At 38.6% G+C, this 23,670-nt stretch overlaps 1 protein-coding gene across 1 annotated transcript; it reads right to left on the reverse strand.

The window, feature by feature from the left end:
* Positions 1–1,223: 1,223 nt before the first annotated feature.
* Positions 1,224–23,026, reverse strand: LOC138142852 (propionyl-CoA carboxylase beta chain, mitochondrial-like). The gene is made up of 6 exons (XM_069063919.1): positions 22,634–23,026; positions 19,892–20,011; positions 18,349–18,417; positions 12,624–12,680; positions 11,444–11,557; positions 1,224–1,427 (listed from the first exon to the last, which is right to left on the reverse strand). Exons 1-6 carry the CDS (start codon positions 23,009–23,011, stop codon positions 1,239–1,241), a joined length of 927 nt encoding a protein of 308 aa, XP_068920020.1. The 5' UTR covers positions 23,012–23,026; the 3' UTR covers positions 1,224–1,238.
* Positions 23,027–23,670: the final 644 nt, after the last annotated feature.

Consider the following 23,670-nt stretch of genomic DNA (forward strand, 5'->3'; position numbering starts at 1 on the left):
CAAGAAGCAAGAGAAGCATGAGAAGGTAAACAGGAAAGAGAAATCATAAGGAACTTATGAAAGTTGAAGTATTTGCCTTCTTACATGGAAAAACAATAATTGTAACTCATGAGACTTTTCTCAGTATGAGGATAGTTGAAGGGAATATATATGTGTGTGTATATATATTTATACAGACATATGTATGTATGAATAGGAGGGTGTATGTGTGTATATGTGAGTAAATGTATATATAGACAGAGGGCACAGGTGGAGTTGAACATGAAAGGATGATATCTAAAAAATAAAATTAAGAGGTGAGAGAGGAATATATTGGGAGAAGGAGAAAGGAAGAGAGACTAGGGTAAATTTTCTCATATGAAAGAGGCAAGAGAAAACTGTTACAGTGGAGGGAGCAGGAAGGTGAAAGGGAATGGGTCAGCCTTACTCTCAGTGAATTTGACTTCAGGTGGGAATAACATACACACTCAATTAGGTATCTTACCCTACAGGAAAGTAGGGGGAAGGGGATAAGAGGAGGGATGACAGAAGGGAGGGCAGATTGGGGGAGACAGTAGTTAGAAGGAAACACTTTTGAAAAGGAACAGGGTCAAAGAAGAAAACAGAATAAATGAGGAGTAGGATAGGATAAAGGGAAATATATTGAATTGATTGTCTTCCCAGTGGGGGTGGGTGAGGAGGGAAGAAGGGAAAGAATCTGGAAATCAAAGTTTTTAAAACAAACATTAAAAAAATCGTTGGGGGAGAATATAAGAGAGAAGAGATTGGGGGAAGGAATATTCAGTAGGCTCGCTATCTTGGGATGGGGGGTACAGGAGAAAATTTGTAACTCAAAATCTTGTGGAAATGAATGTTGAAAACTTAAAATTAATGAATAAATTTTTTAAAAAAGAAAAAAACACATGCTCATTTTAAAAATTATTTATTTTGTTAAGTATTTCCAGATTTTAATTCAGCTTGAGTCAAACTCAGGAGTGTTATGGACCACAGGCTGAGTGTCTAACATCTCTGACTTAATGATTTTTGGAGATTATTTTCCACTCAAGGATTTATTGTTTGGATTATATTTGCAATTCAGTGAACATGTAAAACTGACCCCAAATCAAATGTATTGCACTCTGGCCAATGATATCTCCCATCTTAATGATCCCATGCCACCACTACCTCCTCTACACTAAGACTTTATCATGGGCAGCACTCTGAAATCCAACGAATTCAGATAACACATTAGATCTAGGTCAGGCATTAATGTTGCTACATATGAGAAACCACACAATTTTGAAAGGGAACCATGGAAATAGATACCAGAGTCTTACCTTCACCATGAATGTGAAGTCTGTTAAGGCAGGGGAATAGACAGCGCCTCCTGCACATGGGCCCATGATCAAAGAGATTTGTGGGACAACTCCGGACGCCATGACATTTCTCTGCCAAGAGAGAAAAAGCAAAGGCATCTGGTTACCTGAGCCCATTCAAGGTTTTATCTGCAAAAAGATAAAGGCAACAATAAAATAACATTTGGATTATTTACACAGAAACTGAATCCAGGTAGCTGGAGAAAAATCCCATAATCTGTTACTAAAGTTGTTTTTTTCTCCCTTTGGGTTGCCTCCAAGTAGTATGGTGGAAGGTTACTGGATTGGGAGCCAAAAGAAATCAGTTCAAGTTTAGACACCAACCCTTAATAAATATGTTGGCAAAGTATTTAACTTCCTCTAAGCCTCAATTTCCTCGTCTGTAAAATGGGAATATGTGTATGTGTACACCCAGGCTCACAAATTTGTTATGGGAAAAATCCTTTGTAAGAATTAAAGTGTTGTATAAATGCAAATTTTTTTTTTTTTAAGCAATCGGGGTTAAGTAACTTGCTCAGGGTTACATGGCCAGTTATTTCTGGGTGTGGTGCTAAGTATCTGAGCCCAGATTTGATCCCCAGGTCATCCTGACACTGGAGCCGGTGCCCTTACTTGCTGAGCCACCTGGCCGCCCCTAAGCAATTGGGGTTAAGTAACTTGCTCAAGGTTACACGGCCAGGTGTTTCTGGGTGGGTGCTAAGTGTCTGAGCCCAGGATTTGATCCCCAGGTCATCCCGACACTGGAGCCGGTGCTCTTACTCGCTGTGCTACCTGGCCGCCCCTAAGTGCAATTTTTTAGTGTTGTTATAGCCAAGGTGGAAGCTGGCAGAAAAATATGTGAGTTCTCTTCCTCTGACCTTTGCCCTCTTTTCAATGTCCATTAGGATTTTTCTCTCTAAAGGAGGGGTTGTTAAGAAAGTTCATATATAAATTTCAGGTGGTCCATGAATTTATACAGAGGGAAAAGAAATTACAACTAACCTCTAACTTCTAACTGAAATTTAGCATTTTCTTCAATAATAAATTTTTTAAAAACAAGCATATTTCTGAGACAGGGTCTATAACTTTCACCAGACTGCCAAATGAGTCTGTGACAAACAAAAAAAAGTTTATAATGCCTTCTCTAATTTCTTGACAACATACAATAGCCACACCAATTAAACAAAACAAGAAAATACAAGAATAAATAGACCTTTCCCTAAAATAAGTGGTATACATCTAAAATCAAGATAAGCATTATATGTATATGGAATAAACATGAGACTTTCCAATAAAATCAGGGATAAAGCAAGGTTATCTATTATTACCATCACTATTTGATATAGTGCTAGAAATGCTAGCTATATAGCACTAAGACAAGAAAAAGAAATTGAGGGAGTAAGCAAAGGCAAAGAAGAAACAAAATTATCACTTTTTGCAGATGATATGATGATTTACTTAGAGAACCCCAGATAGTTAACTAAAAAATTAACTTTAGCAAAGTTTCAGGATATAAAATAAATTCACATAAATCATCAGGATTTTTATATATTACTAACAAAACCCTGCAGGAAGAGATAGAGAAGTGCCATTCAAAGTAACTACTGGATGTATGAAGTACTTTGGAGAATATCCACTAAGGCATACACAGGAATTATATAACATAACTATGAAACATTCTTTACACAAATAAAGACAGGTCTATATAACTGTAAAAATATTAACTGCTAAAGGTGGCTAGATGGTGCAGTAAATAGAGCACTGGCCCTGTAGTTAGGAGGACCTGAGTTCAAATCCAGCCTCACTTATCACTTACTAGCTATGTGACCTTGGGCAAGTCACTTAACTCCAATTGCACTGTGTTCTCCCCTCCAAAAAAACAAAAAAAATTAAAAATAAGAAATATATATGTGTGTATATATATATATATATAAACTGCTCATTGGTAGGCTGAGCCAACATAAAAAAAAATTATAATACTACCTAGATGAATTTACTTATTTGGTGGCATACCATTCAAACTACCAAAAATTATTTTGTAGCACTAGGAAGAATAATGATAAAATTCCTCTAGAGAAACAAAAGGTCAAGAAACTTGAGGAAAATAATGAAAAAAGTGGGAAGAAAGGGGGCCTAGTATATATTTCAAACTGTATAAAAATTATTATCAGAATGATTTGGTATTGGTTAAGAAATACAGAGGTAGATAAGAGGAACAAATTAGGTACACAATGTACAGAAGCAAATCAACATAGCAGAATAGTGTTCAAGAAACCCAAAGATTCCAGCTATTGGGGCAAGAATCTCATTATTCAACAAAAACTACTGGAAAAACTGGAAAATAGTCTAGAGGAAATTAGGTATAGAGCAACCTCTCACACTACAAATCAAGAAAGTCTCTAAAGCAGATCCATGACTTAGACATAAAGGGTGGCAACATAAACAAATTAGAAATTACCTTTTGGACCTACAGATGGGAAAAAAGAGTTCATGAATAAATAATGGATAGAAAGAACCACAGAAGATAAAATGGACATTTCAAACTACATAAAATTAAAAAGTTGTGCATTAAAAACAATACAGCTAAAATTAGAAAGGAAACAGGCGACTGAGGGGAAAAAAATCTTTGCAGCAAACTTCTTTGATAAGGATCTCATTTCTAAAATATATAAGGAACAGATTCAAACTTATAAAAGTAAGAACCATTTTCTAATTGATGAATAGTCAAAGGATATAAACTAGCAGTTTTCTAAGGAAGAAATTAAAACTACCAATAGCCATATGAAAAAATGCTCTAAATCACTACTAGAGAAATGCGAATTAAACTTAAAATACCATCTGACACCCATGAGATGAAGAAAGTTGAGAAAAAGAAAGAAAATGAAAAATATTGGAGGGGCTTTGAGAAAAGAAGCACATTAATACACTGTTGATGGAGCTGTGAATGGACCAGTCATATTGGAAAGCAATTTGGAACTATGGACAAAATATCATTAAACAGTGTATACCTACTGAACCAGTGATACCACTACTAGGCCTATATCCCAAAAAGCTTGACATAAAAAAAAAAGGATCCACATGCAAAAATATTTATGGTTAACTCTTTCAGTGGTAGTAAAGAAGTAGAAGCCCATCAATCAGGGAATGACTAAATAAATTATTGTATATGAATATAATAAATACTACTCTTGACGAAAAAATTAAAAAGGGCAATTCCGGAAAAATCTGGGAAGACTTATATGAACTGATGCTGACCTTGAATAGAACCAGGAACAATTATTCAATCATAACAACACTGTAAAGACAAACAACTCTGAAAGACTTAAGAACTCTGATCAAAGCAATGACTAGTCATGATGCCGGAAGGCTGATGATGAAGCATACTATCCGTCTTCTGACAAAGAGGTGACGGGTTTACAATGCTAATTGAGACATATATTTTGGAAATGGTCAATAGAGGAACTTGTTTTGCCTGATTATGAATATTTGTTAATTGTTTGTTGGATTTCTCTTTCCCAAACCCCCCACCCCCTCCACATATTTGGAGCAGTGGTGGGGGGGAGGGAGGGAAGGTAAAAGAGGGAGAGAAAATTGATTTTAAGTTGAAAAAAATTTATTTTAAAAGAAAAAAAAATCCCCATTCTAATTATGCAGCTAATACCTTCCCACCCAGGTTGCATTTATCCAGATACACAAGTCAGTTTTCTTTCTTTCTTTTTTTTTTAAGCAATCAGGTTTAAGTAACTTGCTCAAGGTTACACGGCCAGTTATTTCTGGGTGTGGTGCTGAGTATCTGAGCCCGGATTTGATCCAGGTCATCCCGACACTGGAGCTGGTGCTCTTACTCGCTGAGCCACCTGGCCGCCCCTAAGCAATTGGGGTTAAGTAACTTGCTCAAGGTTACACGGCCAGGTGTTTCTGGGTGGGTGCTAAGTGTCTGAGCCCGGGATTTGATCTCCAGGTCTTCTCAACACTGGAGCCGGTGCTCTTACTCAGTGTGCTACCTGGCCACCCCTACAAGGCAGTTTTCACCATAATCAAAAAGTTCTTCCAAAGAGGACAGGGATAGGAAGACAGAACCTGGACTGATAACAATCCAAGACAGGAGTGATGAGGCTGGTAAGAGGAGTGCCCAAAGCATGGGCAACTCAAATGGCCGAGAAGAGTATGTGGCTGTACATGTTTATACACATGGAAAGGAAAAAGCAGGAGTCCTTGTCTTTTTAATAAGCTTTTTTTACATCACCTGGTAATGCCCTGTAGACTCTGAGGACAGGGAGGGTTCACTGTAAACCCTGAATACCGTTCATACAAAGTCTTACTCAATTTCTTTTGTACATTTTACAATAACAGTACCATTGAATAATAGAGGACAAGGTGGCCAGTACTTGGGGGGGGGGGGTATTAAGGCTTTGGGGATCAGTGGCTGGTATCAGGTCACTTGACCTTGATAAAAAAGTGACAAATTCCTATCTCGTTCCACTATGATCCTCACCACCGTGGAAGTCTCTTAGAAGGTAAAATGAATTTTCCAACTATGGACTGTGTCCATTTCCCCCAAAGGTAGGGAAAAGTCTTCCTCCTTATTCCCATCTTATTCCACCTCTTATCCAGAAGCCCAAGCTCCACAAACCCGTGGAAACAACACAAAAACAGGACAAACTGACATGTCAACTACAGAAGAAGAAAATGGTGATGACTGACAGTGGAAGGGAAGAAGAAGACCACCTGAAGGGCTACAGTTGTTATTCTCTTGGCTCTCTCACGTTAGGTTTTCTATTCTCATTCCTCTATCAAAACAAAAACAGTTATGCTATCATTTATTTATACTTTGACAAACTTATTTACTCTAGTGCAAGGGTTGAGTCCATAAATCTCTTTTTAAAACATATTCTGATAACTGTCTATCAATATGTTTGGTTTCCTTTATAATCTCATGTATTTTGTTTTATGTATTTAAAAAAAAATTTGGCAAGTAGTATTTTTTCCAATTATATGTAAAGATAGTTTCCAGCATTCATTTTTTATAAGATTTTGAGCTTCAGATTTTTTCTCTCTCCCTTCCTCCAGTCCCTCTTTCCCAAGATGGTAAACAATCTGATATAGGTTATACATGTGCAATCATGTAAAGATATTTTCACATTAGTCATGTTGTGAAAGAAGGAACAGAAAAAAGGGGAAAGCCACAAAAAAAGTGAAAATTGTATGCTTTGATCTGAATTCAGGCTCCACAGTTCTTTCCCTGGGTGTGGATAGCATTTTGCATCATGAGTCTTTTGGAATTGTCTTGGATCATTATATTGCTGAGAAGAGCTAAGTCAGTCATAGTTGATCATCACACAATGTTGCTGTCACTGTGTACACTGTTCTCCTGGTTCTGCTCACTTCACTCAGCATCAGTTCACGTTAGTCTTTCCCAAGTTTTTCTGAAATCTGCCTGCTCATCATTTCTTATAGCACAGTAGTATTCCATTATATTCATACACCACAACTCGTTCAGCCATTCCCCAATTGATGGGCATTCCCTCAATTTCCAATTCTTTGCCACCATAAAAAGCGCTTATGTACTTTAAAATACTGTAGTAAAAAGCGGTCTATGACACTAAAGAGGTTAATAACCCTTGCTCTTGAGCCTTAGCTCCACTAGGAACAATGAAAGAAGCCCTTTGTCTCTCAGTGTAAAATGAAAAGCTTTGCCTCCTCTTAAACAAATTTCAGACATTAGCAAAGTACTGTGGGGGGGTGGGGCGGGGAGACAGTTTTCAGCATAAGATTTCAGCATAAAAGATGTTCCTTTTCTCTAAAATCATACTATACTTAAGGTGAATCCTAAAAATAAGCCTGTTATATTTAGTTATTCTCCTTAGAGAAAAGAGTCGGTCTTAAGGCTTCTTTCCAAAAAAACTATCCCATCTTCCCTCAGCAGAAGTGTATTGGCTATAACCAATGGAAACCATTTCCAGAAAGCTGGGAACACAACAGCTTGATTTTGCAGTTTAGTCTCTGGGGACTGGTCTGAGGAGTCCACCTAATCCTCCCTACGTAAATGCCTACCTTTTTTGTCCCTTTCCTTCACCCATATACTCCTTCCTCTTCTGTGCTGCTACATATAAGAGATTACAATTCCTCCAGTACCACCACCATCATTGGTGTGGGTCTTTCCCATCCCATCCCAGGCAGGTTACCCAGAACCTCAGAGCCCAGGTACTCAGAAGAGAGTATATCTGGATATGGGGGAGATAGAAAAAAATAGAAGTCCCATTCTGGGATCCTCAGATGAAGGTGAGAAAAAGAAAGACAGGTTAGAATAGTATTGCAGCAGAAGGCATAACCCTAGGAGCCTCAGGCCAAGGCTACTCAGAGGAGATGAGGGAAATAGCCAACACTAGCAGCTGGGGTGTTAAATTCAGAATATTTGTTTTCTATTTTCTTTATTTTTATTCTTTTTAAGTTTCTTTTTAAATTAATATTTTTAAACAAAGATATATACATGACTACTTTGAGCCAATTGTTTGTTTTGAGGGTTCTCTACCACATTTATTTCTGAAATGCAAAATCTTTGTTTAATAACATATGCATTTATATGGAGGATAAGCATCAAGCTGTCCACGATATAAGAGAAAACTGAATGGCACTGCTCCTCATTGCAAGGCTTTAACAAATGACATGAGAAGAAAAAAATTGAAAAAAAGGTATGGCTGTGAAAATCACATGAAATTATAGTCACTGTCATCTAGACAAAATTAACACACCAACCAGTGATTATGTACATCACTAAATAAGTGTCAGATTAAATTTGCTCTGAATTTTGATTACATTAAATATTGTTCACATAAACAGCATTCAGAGTTGCTCATGGCTGCCTGCTTAAGACTTTAAACAAATTAGAAAAAAATGCCATAGATTTGTATAGTATGGTAAAATGCAGTTATATGTACATTCAGAAGACAACATGGAGTTCTGTAAACTGCTTAGTGTTTTATATGCATTAGTTTTTTTTGTTCAAGTCTTTCTAATAATTATCCTAACAATCAGAATACATGCTTGTTGAGGTTAGGGACTATTTCATTTCTGTCTGTATCTCCAGTTCCTTGAACAGAGTAGGCACTTAATAAATATTTGCTGAATTTTAATTGAACAATTTAAAAAATTGTAATTAAGAACCTTGTTATTTCCAAGATTCTTTCGTAATTCAGGGTCATATCATTTTATAGTGATATATTAGCATAAATTACCTCTAAGCTAAGCTTCCAACTCTAAACTTTTACAATCACACTATCCTTGCCCTTGACCTATGTAAATTCCTAGGCAATTTTCAAATTTCAATGTAATTAGTATCCCTTTTCTCTACGGGATGGGGGTAAAAGACAGGAAAGAAAGGTTAAGGAGAATGTATCAAACCAATGAGCTAAATCTGGCTCTCCGCTTAATTTTATTTTTGGTCCCTAGACTAATTTTGTTCTAGTCACTGTCAATAAATCCCGAAGAAAAAAGTCTCCCCTGGTAAAGAGCTACAACTTTTACATTCAGACTACTGACTTATAGCTTGAATTTAAAGGATAAAGAACAGTTCCCAGGATGATAGATTCAGAGCTAGAAGAGAATCTCAGAGGTCATCTAGCCCAACTCCCTCATTTTATAGATGAAAAAAGCTGAGGGCCAGAGAGATCAAATTATTTGGACAAAGTTCACACTGGTTTTAAGGAGCAGAGCCAGGATTCAAACTCAAGCCCTCTATCTCCGAACGCTACATTTTGTCCATCGAACCACAATGACTTCACAACTAGACAGCCACAAGTAGTGATGGATTGGCTAATAAGCACATCCGCATATTAAGTATTCTATAAATAATAGTTGGTTGATTTATTTCAAACATCTGCCACTCATCTTACAGTCCAAGGGAAAGTTAAGATATAACAAGAGTATCTGACAAATTTTTTTAAAAAATATATTGTTAACTGAATTTCAACATAATTGGTTTCCTTCATAAAGTATTATATGTTTAACAACATTATTCTGGAAAAAGTTCCATAGGTTTTACAAGACTGCCGACAGAGTCCATCACACACAAAAAGCTTAAAAATCCCTGCTCTACAATTTGGAACTATGCTTAAAGGGCATAAAACTGTGCATGTCTTTGGATCCAGCAAGACCACAACTAGGTCTGCATCCCAAAGAGATCACAAAAAAGGGAAAAGAGCCCCCATGTACAAACATATTTATAGCAGCTCTTTTTGTAGTGGCAAAGAACTGGAAATTGAGGCGATGCCCATCCATTGGGGAATGGCTGAACAAGTGGAGGTAAATGAATGTATTCCGACACTACTGTGCTATGAGCAGGCAGATTTCAGAAAAACCTGGACTTACATGAACTGATGCTGAATAAAGTGAGCAGAACCAGAAGAACATTGCACACAGTAACAGCAACATTGTGTGATGATCAACTATGATTGACTTAGCTCTTCTCAGCAATATAATGATCCAAGACAATTCCAAAAGACTCATGATGCAAAATGCTATCCACATCCAGAGAAAGAACTGATGGAGTCTGAATTCAGATCTAAATATACTATTTTCACTTTTTTTGTTTTTTTTTTTTTTGTCATGGTTTTCCCCTTTTCTTCTGATTCTTCTTTCATAACATGACTAATGTGGAAATATGTTTAATATGATTGTACATGTATAACTTATATCAGATTGCTTACTGTCTTGGGGGTGGGCAAGGAAGAGAGGAAGAGAGAAAAATTTGGAACTCAAAATCTTACAAAAATGAATGTTGAAGGGCGGCTAGGTAGAGCAGTGAATAGAGCACCGGCCCTGGTCTCAGGAGGACCTGAGTTCAAATCCAGTCTCATACACTTAACACTTACTAGCCGTGCGATCTTGGGCAAGTCACTTAACCCCAATTGCCCTGCCTTTCCCCCTCCAAAAAAAGCAAAAAAAAAAATTGAAAATGAATGTTGAAAAATATCTTTACATGTAATTAAAAAATTAAGAAAAAAAGAACCCCTGCTTGAAAGCCTGTTTCAATTTTCCCCTTTCTCTCTCCTTTTTTATAACTATCTGTTGAGCTCTCTACCTCTTAATTATACTTTCTTGCTCTCTCGTTAAATGTTTCACTGTGCCTCTTTTTGTGAAGCTATTTAGTTAGTAAAATGACACCTCTCTCTTCCTCTCTCCCCCTTTCTCCCTCTAGTCTCTCAACCCACCTGTGAGAGACAGCCTTAGTCTAGGAATAAACAACATTCATTGGAAAGCCAAGAAGGTTTTCATTCCATTTATTTTACATTTATTCTCTCTGAATAAATGGGTAGCTCCCTTAATGGAGTACAGGGACTCAGACAAATGTGAGCCCTTTTATATTGCTTCCATTTGAATTTTCCACCTTGTTCTCCACTGGCTAGGTGCAACCTCCAGAACTGCCCGTGTCAGGCTCCCCTTAAACAGTTCGTCAAGCTTGCCTACAAGCCTCTAACCTGATCAGAAGCCTGGTTCTTCGAGATCACAGCTCTGATTAGAACTGGTCACCTCTGACTTTCATTCTGCTATCACTCAAAGATAGAGGAGTATTTTAATCCTGTGGAAACAAAATTCCTTCCATTGTTTCCCACACACCCAAATTAGCCTAAAGTAAAATTTAAATACATTTGAAAATGTAGTTTTAATTGCTGAATAAAGTTGTATTCTCTATTCTTAAATTTTAAATTGTAGATGTGTAATCTAGAACAGAGATGGGGAAACTGTGGCCTTGAGTACACATGTGGCCTTCTAGGTCCTAAAGTGCAGACCTCTGATTGACTCCAAACTTCACAGAACAATCCCCTTAATAAAATATTTGTTCTGTAAAACTTGTGGCCTGGAGGATGTAGGTTCCCTATCCCTGACCTAGAATTTGACACCCTCAAAAAAGAAATAAAGTTTCCCCACCTATGAACACATTTTCTCCCAATTCAATATCACTGACCAGATATCTTTGCAAAACCCAGAGTATTATTTAACAGAGCAAGTCCATTAAAACAGGGGAAAATCCAAGAGAGACAGTGAGATAACCAAAGACTGAACAGTGCCAAATATTTTTTACTTCATTGTCTTGAAATTGAGTCTCTTACCAAAAATATATCAGCATAACCTGCCAAGGATTCTACCCCTTCTTGGATTCTAGCTCCTCCAGAATCATTCAGTCCAATCACAGGGGCCCCAACCAGCATAGCTTGATCCATGATCTACAGGGAGTACAAAGACGTGTTATAGCAGCATTCCATCTCTATCCACTGGCACTGATAAACACAGCATTTTATTAACATCTGTTCACGGCATTTTTCATGTAGGTTTACCAAGCTGTCAAAAAGAACGCCAGCTTAGTTCATTTTATTAACTAAATATTTCCACAGAAGGAAGAACCGTGAAGCATATGTAAAAGTCTACATTCAAGCTTTTAAAAAGCCCCTGGACACCTTAGCTCATTCCCAAAATGTGCAAGAGAGAGAAATCTACTTTCCTGTGGCAAGTATAGTTATCCCTTCCTCATTCCAACTTCCCCAATTTCCATCTGCATAAGAAATTAAATGGGAATTGTTGGGAAGCTCATGGAAGCTGCAGAAGACATGCAAAGGCGAGCAGGTGACACAAAAAGATTAGAAACTCAGAAATGTACCTATATACATATATATATATATATATATATAGATTTGTATTATATTGTATAATATCAACATATTTTCTTGTAATACCATAATAATTCAGATTTCTTCTCTGGTACAAAGAAAGGGCCAAAGAATTTTACAAGGATTTTTCAGATGGTGGGGGCACCATGCCCCTAACCCCTTCAATGTGTAAGGGATGACTCTATTTTTAAAAACATCAGCCTATATGCTTTTTTAGCGCATTCAGTAGCCAGCCATCTTTTTGGTGCAGATAATCAGTTACCATGATTACTTGTTCAAAAGTACATATGATGGAGTGGGCAGTAACCTTTCTGCCTGGACACTACAAGCAAAGTCTAGGCTGTGCCTGATCCCAGCATCTTATCCGCAGTAAATCCTTTTGCTATGACCCAGATACCCCTGGTAGAAACAAGGCACCTTGGACATTATAAGACAACTATATCATTTTTATCCTCAACCCCAAATCTCACCAAACTGATTTTCTACTTTTCCTGGGCTTCTAGGAAACAGGCTGGCATGGTTACTGGACCCCTGAGGGCCAGCAAGGGCTGTTTTACATTTCAATAGACATTGACTTAAAGTACAACCAAAAGAGTCCAGCATTTTTTTGTTTCTAAATATTTACTTTACAGATCTTTTGGGCATGAGCTCCTGACAGGCTTCCTCCAAATACTGTAAAATCCTAAAAAAAAAAAAAAAAGAAATGACCATTAAAATTCATAAAAGATTGGGGGTGGGATTGGGGTGGGAGGTTTTTGCTCTTCATTTTTCCCAAGGACTTTCAGGAACTTTTCTTTATGTTGGAAAAATTTTGTATTATGAATTATTTTCAAATAATGAACCAAGTATTTAAGATAAGGTATTCCCATATTGTTCCCATATTATCTACCTTTTTATTCCCAAAGATGATTCTGAGTTCAAATTTGGCCCCAGACACTTACTAGCTGTGTGGCCCTGGGTAAATCCTTAACCTCTGCTTGCTTCAGTTTCCTCATCTGTAAAATGGGGATAACAGCACTGGCCTCTCAGGTAATAACTGTAAGGCACTTAACACAGGGCCCGGAACATAGCAGCCACTATACAGCTAGCACATATTATTCTTAAAATTATTTACCATGTGAAATTACAATTCCCTCTAGAGTGAAATCAAAATGCAAGCCTGTCATGCCATTTTCACAAGAGAAGAATCACGAGGTCATAATTTTAGAGCTGGAAGGCACTCTAGAGACCATCCAGCCCAAGCCACTTATTTTACAGCAGAGAAAGCTGACTCATGGAGAAGTTAAGAGACTTGCCCAGCTGGTTAAGTGTTTTAAGGACAGGATCTGAATCCAGGTTTTTCTCACTCTGAATGCCCATACTGCTTCTCTTTGCTAACAGGCTTCCTCTAGCTAACTTTGGTTGCTTTGGTTAAAGGCTTTTGGTAACTATTCTCCCATCCTGAATAGGCCTCAAAGGACTAAATGTAGAGGTAGTTGTATCTATCCCTATATCCAAAGGCAAAAATATAAACAATGGCAGAGTGATATGTGAAACCAGTTGTCCATTCAATGACAACAACCATGGACACACACATTTATGGAGTACTTCAAAGTTTGCCAAATGCTCTCCTCACAACGACCCTATGAGTTGGAGGTGCCATTATTTTTCCCCCATATTACAAGAGGGAAAATTGAGGCAGGAAAAGGTTAACAGAGTTGCTTCGTGAGAGTGGCATCAAGATGGCAGAGTAAAAGCAGGAACCTGCTTGAACTCCTACTCCAATCACCTCTAATACCTATAAAAAATGACTCTAAACAAATTTTAGAGCTACAGAAACCACAATGTGAGAGAGAAACAAAATTCCTACTGAAGACAGCCCAGCAAGCTGAGAGGAAGGGTCTATTGCACCAAACTGAGGGCGGAGCACAGTCCCACATGAGACCACAAGCCCAGACTGGCAGCTCAGACCAGTCAGAGCAGACTTCAGGGGAGTGAATCACTGGCAACTGTGGTGGTTTCCAGACTTCTCAACCCGTAAACACCAAAGAGAAAGTAAAAGGTCAGTGGGTAACTCTATGATCCTGGGTGAGAGAAGGGCAGTGCAGTCTGGCCCCTGCCCCCTGGGTGGTAGAGGTGACAGTGGCTGCAGCTGCTGCTGCAGCTGCTTCTGGAGCTCCTGGACCACAAATGATGGTGGGACCAAGCAACTTTCCAGAGGGTAATTGCAGGACTCTCTTTGCCTGCACTGAAGCAGGATTTTCTTGCTTTGCCCTGCTTGGATCTGGGTAGTGGTCCTGGGGTGAGGAGCACTAGTGTGGCAGAGCTTGTTGAGGCTGTGGAGAGACAGTCATCTTCACAGTTTTGAGGCAGGTGCCCAGAAAAAGCTCTGACAACAGCTGCACAAAACCCCAGAAATTTGGGACACAGCACTCTCCACTCTGGAAGCAGAGTTATACCATGGCAAAGAACTCAAAAGTCAAGTAATTGGCTGGCAAGATAAGCAAACAGAGGAAGCGTAATCAGACAATAGAATCCTTTTTTTGGGGACAAAGAGGATCAAAACATGGAACCAGAAGAAGACAACAAAGTCAAAACTCCTGCATCAAAAGCCCCCAAGAAAAATATGAACTGGTCACATGCCATGGAGGAGCTCAAGAAGGATTTTGAAAATCAAGGAAGAGAAGTAGAAGAAAAATTGGGAAGAGAAATGAGAATGATGCAAGGATGAAAAGTGAGTCAACAGACTGCTAAAGGAGACCCAGAAAAATACTGAAGAAATTTAAACCTTAAAAAATAAACTAACTCAAATGGCAAAAGAGGCCCAAAAAGCCAATGAGGAGAATGCCTTAAAAAGCTGAACTGCCCAGACGGAAAAGGAAATTCAAAAACTCACTGAAGAGAATAATTCCTTCAAAATTAGCTTGGAGGGCAGCTAGGTGGCGCAATGAGTAAATCTCCAGCCCCAGAGTCAGGAGGAGCCGAGTTCGGTTCTGGCCTCAGACACTTCACACCCACACAAAAAACTGGTTGTGTGACCTTGGGCAAGTTACTTAACCCCAAATGCCCTCCAAAAGGCAAAAAAAAAAATTTAGATTGGAGCAAATGGAAGCTAATGACTTTATGAGAAATTAACACACTATAAAACAGATCCAAACAAATGAAAAAATAGAAGGCAATGTGAAATATCTCACTGGAAAACCAATGACCTGGAAAATAGATCCAGGAGAGAGAATTTAAAAATTATTGGACTACCTGAATGCCATGATCAAAAAAAGAACCTAGAAATCATCCTTCAAGAAATTCTCAAGGAAAACTGCCCTGATATTCTAGAACCAGAGGGCAAAACAGAAATGGAAAGACTTCACTTCTTGAAAAAGATCCCAAAAAGAGAACTCCTAGGAATATTATAGCCCAATTCCAGAGTTCCCAGGTCAAGGAGAAAACATTAAAAGCAGTCAGTAAGAAACAATTTGAGTATTGTGGAAACACAATCAGGATAACACAAGATCTAGCAGCTCTACATTAAGGAACTGAAGGGCTTGGAATCTGATATTCCAGAGGTCAAAGGAGGGAATGACAAAAAGTTGGAGATGACTGAAAAAACAACCAAACAACAACTCCCAGCAGATAGCGGATTGAACAATTGTTGGATGTGTTGTAAGGAGGATTTCTGGGGAGATAAGCTTTGTACTAGACAGCTACCAACATCCCTTCAATTTCTAAAATTTTGTGATTCTATATAAATATGAGTTATGGTTATTAAATATATTTCTAGGAAAAAAAAAACAAGAATCACCTACCCAGCAAAACTGAGTATAATACTTCAGGGGAAAATATGGACATTCAATGAAATGGAGGACTTTCAAGCATTCTTATGAAAAAAACCAGAGCTGAACAGAAAAGTTGACTTTCAAATACAAGAAGCAAGAGAAGCATGAAAAGGTAAACAGGAAAGAGAAATCATAAGGAATTTATTAAAGTTGAACTATTTATATTCCTACATGGAAAAACAATAATTGTAACTCATGAGACCTTTCTCAGTATAAGGATAGTTGAAGGGAATAGATGTATACATACATATATATGTCTGTATAGCAGGGTGTATGTGTGTATAAATACATATGTGAATGTGTGTATATATGTGTGTACATGTATACAGAGACAGAGGGCACAGGATGAGTTGAATATGAAGGAATGATATCTAAAATATAAAATTAAGGGGTAAGAGATGAATATATTAGGAGAAGGAGAAAGGGAGAAATATAATAGGGTAAATTATCTCACATAAAAGAGAGTTGCTTCGCTATGAAAGGATTATGATAGGGACTTAGGTCTTCTAAATCTTCAACGCCAAACCTCACCAGGCCCTTACATGGGGCTTCCTCTAAACTTAGGGTCAGGACTAGAAAGATGTTTCAAAGGCCAAAAAATTCAGAGCATCTTATGTGGCTCCCCCTGGTCCCACCCCCCCACTCCCCTCCTCTAGTTAGACCTCCCTCCATACCTCTCGTTCTTAGCTGCTGCTGAAGCAGGTGTAAGTAGCTGGTGTCTAAGTGGAAGTACACCAAATCAAGGGGCAAATGAACATGTGAAAAAAATCTAAAGAAGCTTGTTACGGTCTAGACCAATCTTCAATTTTCAGAAGTTCTTTGAAGATGATAAAAATAAACCATCAGAAGCAGCTGAAACTTCCTTGGGAAAAGAGAGATTATAACAATGCAGCAAATGCACTGGGGATTTCTGCTCATTCATTTAATTTTCTCAAATAACACGCTTTCTGTAGCATTCTGACACAGAAGAGGTGAGAAGATCCAGAAAACATGCCTTTGTCTGCCTCACTGACATTGATGGCTTCTCCTAAGTTTTTTTTACCCACTTTTCATAAATTAGCAAAAAAAATAAAGATGCTTGACTCTTTGAAGATGAAAGCTTATAACTAACTCCATTTGGATTCCCAAAATGAAACATTTTCAAGTTAACCGAATTAGTATAGCTATAATTATTGCCTAAATAAATCATATAGCAATAAACTATATAGGCTGCTAGTAGTACAGCAGTTGTAGTGCTGAGCCTAGTCTTAGGAAGACTTGAGTTCAAATCTGTGCTAGCTGTATGTCCTTAGGCAAGTTACTTAAAAAAAAAAATGTCTGCCTCAGTTTCTTCATCTGTAAAATGGAGATAATAAGGATAATAATAGCACCTACCTCCTACAGTTGCTGTGAGGATAAAAATGAAGTAATATTTGTATAGCAAATGAGGTAATATTTGTTTATCAAACCTTAAAGCATTATGCAAATGCTAGCTACAAAGATTACTATTATTGCTGTATATTTAGCATATCAAACCTACTTGATTTCATGGGCAAACTAAGACATACATATATTTTTTATGTTTCTAAACTAATTTTAGATCTGGGAAGAGCACTAAAGTAAAGCATCATCCATATTTAAATTTTCTTCTCCCAAAAACATTCATCTGGAAAAAGCTATTTATTTCACATGGCCTGATAACAACTATAATTATGAATACTTTCAAGGGAGCAAATGCTTTTAATATTCAATTTCTTAGCTAAGAAAAATACCATACACTTAACACCCACACAAAAATACTAGCCGTGTAACCTTGGGCAAGTTACTTAACCCCAATTGCCCTCCAAAAAAAGGCAAAAAAAAAAGAAAAATACCATAGCTATATGATAAGGATTATAGGCATAGTAGTATACCTAGGAAATATTCTCTATTCCAAGACATCCTCCATTTGAAACATCACCTCATTCACTAACTACCTCCAGGAGGAAATTCACAATCTCTAGAATCACTATCACAACATAACACCCATTCTGCTTTGGGAATCTCCTTAAAACATAATTCTCTACTAAAGACATATATTTCCTCCAAGAAAAATTCCTACTTATTCTTATATTCATTCCTTCATTTATTCATTGAGCATTTGTTAAACAATCCATTTACATTCTACTATAACTCCACCTTGTGGCTAACCTCTACCTTTATAGGTTTTTAATTATGGCCTTAATTTTTACTAAATTTTATTGATGACTTTATATTTATATCCTATTTATTTCCATCCTCACCATATGAAAAACTGACCAAGAGAGTGTGATCATATCTGAGTATATATAACACAGCACCCACAGTCCCCCACCTCTCTGAAAAAATAACCACAGCCTTTACATAGCTCTCCCCCAATTACAAATGTAGCCACCCAAAAAGCAGAAGTTTCACTTCCTCAAGACCACCTGATTAATTTCTTTCTTGCTCTTTTCTCCTTTTAGACCGCTAAATTCCAATATATTATAACAGGCTACAGGGAGATGTAATGACTGAATGTTCATAATAAATATACTATACCTGACTGAAGACATAAACCAATCTTCCATTGATCCGACCCCGGCCAGTTACCACACTGTCCCCAGGAAACTGCAGGGAAAAGAAATCAAAGGACACAAGAGTCAAGCCATCAATGTTATCTATTTTAATGAACTTGGTTGCTGCTTTGTAATAAAAAAGAAAAAGAAAAGCTAAAACAACCCCACAGAGGATTATTTAGAATACAAGTGTAGAGGATGAATACAAAACACCCGTGAGCTGCATTAATGCACACACTGGATTAGAGAGTGTTCAGATTTCTAAACCTGCATAAGAAACCAGAACTAGTAGGTTAATTTTTGCACCTAAAAGCATGAAGCTCCCTTAGAACTGGAGGTCTAGAATTATCGATTTATATAATCATAGGGTTACAAGGGTTCTTAGGAAATGCTGTCAGCTATTTAACATTTTTTTAAAGTAAAAAACCAAACATGGTATTTTCTCAAAAGGAAAGCCCCCATTTTAAAAGGAATTTCAACAATCAATGAAAATTCTCCCAAAAAGACTAATGTAAATCCCACCAAGGCAGTAAAATGATTTCCCAGCCACTGATTATAGCAGACCCACACCTAGAAAAACCAGACCACGCTTAATATCATAAAGTTAAGCATAGAGAACTACATGTCTAGTTACGTAACTGTTAGAGAGCTGTAAAAATTAAATTATGATTCATCTGGTATAAAATAAACAAAACAAACAAAAAAACCCATAGGGAACATTTTGCTAAGCTCTCCTTCTCTAAACTTTGTCTCTCCCCTAGGGCCTAGCAGTGTACACAGCATCCATTAAATAAACATGTGCTGTATTTCTATTTCTTGTTAAGTTAAAAAATATATATCTAAGGGTCAAACTTTGTGATTTGCTTTGCTCTGCTCAACTAAGTCAGAATGAAACTAAAGTGTTATTTTGGATATTTGCTCCAGCACTTTTTTTCTATAGTGCTAAAAATCTAAGCAACTAAAGTAGACAGAACTTATGAAAAATGCATTATGGTGATGAACTATCAAGCAATATGCAAGCCTAAAAGAAGAGACTGCCTAAAGGAGAACTCTGACTCGAGCTTCTCTGTACACAAAACTGGCACATATTAGGTCAATCGAGAGTCTAACAGGGGACCTGAGTCATCTGGGAAACCTTCCACTGAGGTTTCTGTCCTATACGTGCCCTACACCAGGACTAAACAGTTACTGAATACCAAGACGACAGGGGCAAGACTCATCCATTCACTATTGTATAGCAGGTATTATTTTTTTTTTTTGCCTGGACCCGTGATTTCATCAGTAATTTCACTCTGCCAGAGGAAATCAGCAACTGTTTTTGCAACCTCAAACCTCAGAAAATTACTCAGGGAGCTCAGAGGTTGAGTGACTTGTGGTTTGTATCAGATACAGAACTTGACCCTAGACTTTTTTGACTAAAGCCAGGCTTCTTTCCATTGTACAACAGGACCATGAGTAGAGTAAATAAGTGGATGTAATCGTGTCTGTGTGGTAGAATTATACATGCCACAATTCTGAATAAATACCTTATTTTTATCAGACGCCATTCCAAAATCAGCACATCTGTGTTCTACAAACATGTCACTTTCAACGAAACTCCCTGCGTCGAGTAAGACACTGATTCGTTCCCTGGCTGTTAGTTTTCCCTGAAATTAAAAACAACACACAAAGTACCTTGGATAACTCTGTAAATCATGCAAGGAAAAACAAAGGGAAACTGTGTTATAAGTGACCATGTCCTCCCTTCTATGACTCTTTACCCACCTGTATTCCCTTTTCCCAGCCCCACCATCATAAACCTGGCTACTCTATTTGACCTGCCCTGGCTAAGATACAGGTTAAAATGCTGTTTTCCCAGTCTGACAGAAATTAGGTTTAGACAAACATCTCACACCAAACACAAAGATAAGCACCAAATGATAACATGACTTAGATATAAAAGGTCACATAAACAAATCAGAGGATCAAGTAAGGAAATACCTTTTCTAACTATGGATAAGGGAAGAGCTCAGGATGAAATAAGGGATAATGAAGATCACAAAAAATTGAAATAGGCAATTTTAATTACATAAAATTTGAAAGGTTTTGCATAAATAAATCAATGCAGTTAAAATTTGAAGGGAAACAGTTAATTGGCAAATAATCTTTGCAGTTTTTTTTAATAGCCAAGATACATAAGATATTGAAATATCTAAGAACCAGAGCCATTTTTTATCAAACAGTTAAATGGTCAAAAGATAGAACAGGCAGCTCTCAAAAGAAGTCCAAGTCATAAACAGACATATAAAAAAGCTCCAAATCACTAATAACTAGGGAATTGTGAATTAAAGCAACTATAAAATTTTACTTCACATTCATCAGACTGGCAAAGATGACAAATTAGAAAATGACAATTGTTAAAAGTGGCTTCAGGTAAACAGGCACACTAATGCACTACTGGTGGAGTTGTGAAATGATCTAGATTTCTGGCTGGACATTGTGCAAACTGTTGGAAACAATTCCCCCCCCCCCCAAATCGCTAACCTATATATATCCTTTGAGCCAGCAACACCACTATTAGGCCCATTCTCCAATGAAATCAAAAGAGGGGGAGCCAGATGTACAAAAAAATTTACCTCAGCTCTTTTTGTCACAGCAAAGAACTAGAAACTCAGGAATAGCTTAAGAAATTAAAGCAGGGGGGCGGCCAGGTAGCACAGCGAGTAAGAGCACCGGCTCCAGTGTTGAGAAGACCTGGAGATCAAATCCCGGGCTCAGACACTTAGCACCCACCCAGAAACACCTGGCCGTGTAACCTTGAGCAAGTTACTTAACCCCAATTGCTTAGGGGCGGCCAGGTGGCTCAGCGAGTAAGAGCGCTGGGTCCAGTGTCGAGATGACCTGGATCAAATCTGGGCTCAGATACTCAGCACCACACCCAGAAATAACTGGCCGTGTAACCTTGAGCAAGTTACTTAACCCCGATTGCTATAAAAAAAAAAAAATTAAAGCAAATTACTGCAATGGAATATTAGTGGACCTAAGAAATTATGAAGGGGACTGCTTCAGAGAAACCTGGGAAAATTTGTATGAACTGATGCAGACTGAACAATTTGTAAAATAACAACACTGTAAAGACAAATAACTTTTTTAAAAATCTGATAAATGCAATGACCATCTAGAGGACTGAGGAGGAAGCATGTTATTCACCTCCCCATAGAGGTGACGGGCTTCAGATGCAAAATAAGATATTCATTTCTGAAAACGGTTAGTAAGGGAATTTGTTTAGCTTGACTATGCATATTTGGTATGAGTATGAATTTTAATTTTTCCAATGAAGGGGTAAAGTGGGAGGGAACGTAAATTTGTTAATCAAAAAAAATAGGAACTTTCACTTTTTATAAACGTTTATATTATGAAAAATTTTATAATAAAAATTTAAAACTCTGACCAATGCAATGACTAATCATGACTTCAGAGGACCTATGAGGCTATATCTGGACTCAATGTACAGAATGAGACATGCTTTTGAACGTGTCCAACCAGGGAATTTGTTTTGTTTAACTCTACATAATATATTACCAGGGTTTGGGTTTACTGTTTTACCCTCAATGTGTTGGAAAAGAAAATAAATGCTTGTTGATTGAAAAAAAAAATTGTGCCAGAGGAGGTTCGATGCATCAGAGATTTTGAGAGTTCAAATTCAGTGCCCTCTCCACTCACACAATCAGCGTGTGGGGGCAAATGGGGTGAAGTTGCAACGCTGACAGACAGGAGTGGAAAGGACCCCAGGGGTGCCCTCAGCGCACAGTGGCGAGGGGGGCACGCTCTCCGGGGCTCCCTTCCTCAGGCATAATAAAAGGAGCGGGTTGCAAGCTAAAGATCTCTACTACGACGCCCCACCCCCGGCTCTTCCTATGCTCCCGGCTCAATGCCTCCACCTGTCCCAACCTGTCTGGATGCCTCAGCTTGTAGGTCTTTAAGACACAGACAAAAGCCTCTCAGCTACTTCCACACACTGGGAAGGCGAGGGGCGGGGGGGAAGGGAACGTACTTTTAAAGTAATTGTAACACAGGAATGGGGGGGGGGGGGTACAGGGAGGCGGAGTGGTACAGTGCCTTTACTAAAACACAGGGAAAAGTGGAAAGTGGGAGGGGCCGGAGCACGCCTCCCGGTCTACATTTCGCTGATTGGCTGGCTCGAAGTGGGCGTCTTTGCACAGGCCGCGTAGTAAGAGGCCAAGAGCGGATAGAGGCGGCGCCTAAGGCTCGGCGTCCTTCTGACTCACCCGTTTGTGCTGCGCATCTATACGGCCCTGACCGCCTCCGAGCAATGCTTCTTGGCGTTTCCGTTCGATTCGCTCATTAACGGTGACGGCCTGGCTGCAGTATCTCCGGGCCTGCGCCGTCCAGCCCCTGGTACTGCTCACCAAAGCGCACCGGACGGTCCCAGCCGCCGCCGCCCGCAGTGCGACCGCCATCTTTGTTCTGATAGCCTGTCCACCTTGTTCCCCACCTTTTCTCACTGCGCCGGCGCATTGGAGGCATAGGGCGCATTGAGCATGCGCCGCCGGCTCTGCTGGAACAGCGCATACACAACCTCCCGAAGTGGAGATGGACTGGGCAGGCTTATAGGTGTTTTGTCTATTCGTCCACCTTAAGAGCATTTCGCCGGTGGTAGAAGTCTGAATCTGAGCTGCTGAAGTTACAGTGTGACTGGTTCCCCAGGGGAGGAACCTAACTGATTGCTGCCCTAGGCCCTAAAGTATTTTAATAGCGTATTAACAAGCCTCCCAATCTTCCAACCATTTTCCAAGCGACTTTCCTACAGCTGCCAGAATGATTCTCGTAAATAATGGTCTACGCAAAGGGCTTCTCTGGCACCCTTTGCATACTTACTACAATTCAAAACTCCTTTGTGCCTTGCAAATAAATCGTTCCAGCCATATTTTAGAGGAATGCCCCAAAACAAATCCTTGCTCCAGCTAAACTGAACCACTTCAATGGGCCACTTTTAAACAGTATAAACTGTTCATTTCTTCCCTGTTCTTCCCAATCTTACTGCCCCGACCTTACAGGCATGGAGTTCCTAAGTTTGAGCCTTTGAGTCACTGAGTAGCAAAATAGCAGACAACAAATTTCTCCTTAACATTTCTATTTGTCTATGGCTGTTCCCAAAGAAGATGGGAACATGACTTATTTTCCCAAAAAGTCTGAATCAAAGCCTGAATGTTTGCTAGGAACTCTACCGTGCGGTGCTGTTGATCAGTATGTGACAGGTGAAAGTTTGTAGACTCAGGTTGTGTGACCCAACAGCCAAAAATGA

The sequence above is a fragment of the Petaurus breviceps genome, unplaced genomic scaffold (genome assembly GCF_028583685.1).
Source record: "Petaurus breviceps papuanus isolate PSGF00001 unplaced genomic scaffold, PetGlider_PUasm1.0 90604, whole genome shotgun sequence".
Classification (NCBI taxonomy): Eukaryota; Metazoa; Chordata; class Mammalia; order Diprotodontia; family Petauridae; genus Petaurus; species Petaurus breviceps.

Excerpts from the sequence above, each read along its gene's own strand:
- LOC138142852 (XM_069063919.1), bottom strand. The coding sequence starts at position 23,011 with ATGCTCTTAAGGTGGACGAATAGACAAAACACCTATAAGCCTGCCCAG. Across the intron at positions 18,418-19,891 it reads TGGCGTCTGATAAAAATAAG|TTTCCTGGGGACAGTGTGGT; the intron begins GTATTTATTCAG and ends TTTTCCCTGCAG. Across the intron at positions 11,558-12,623 it reads ATGCCCAAAAGATCTGTAAA|ATCATGGATCAAGCTATGCT; the intron begins GTAAATATTTAG and ends TACTCCCTGTAG.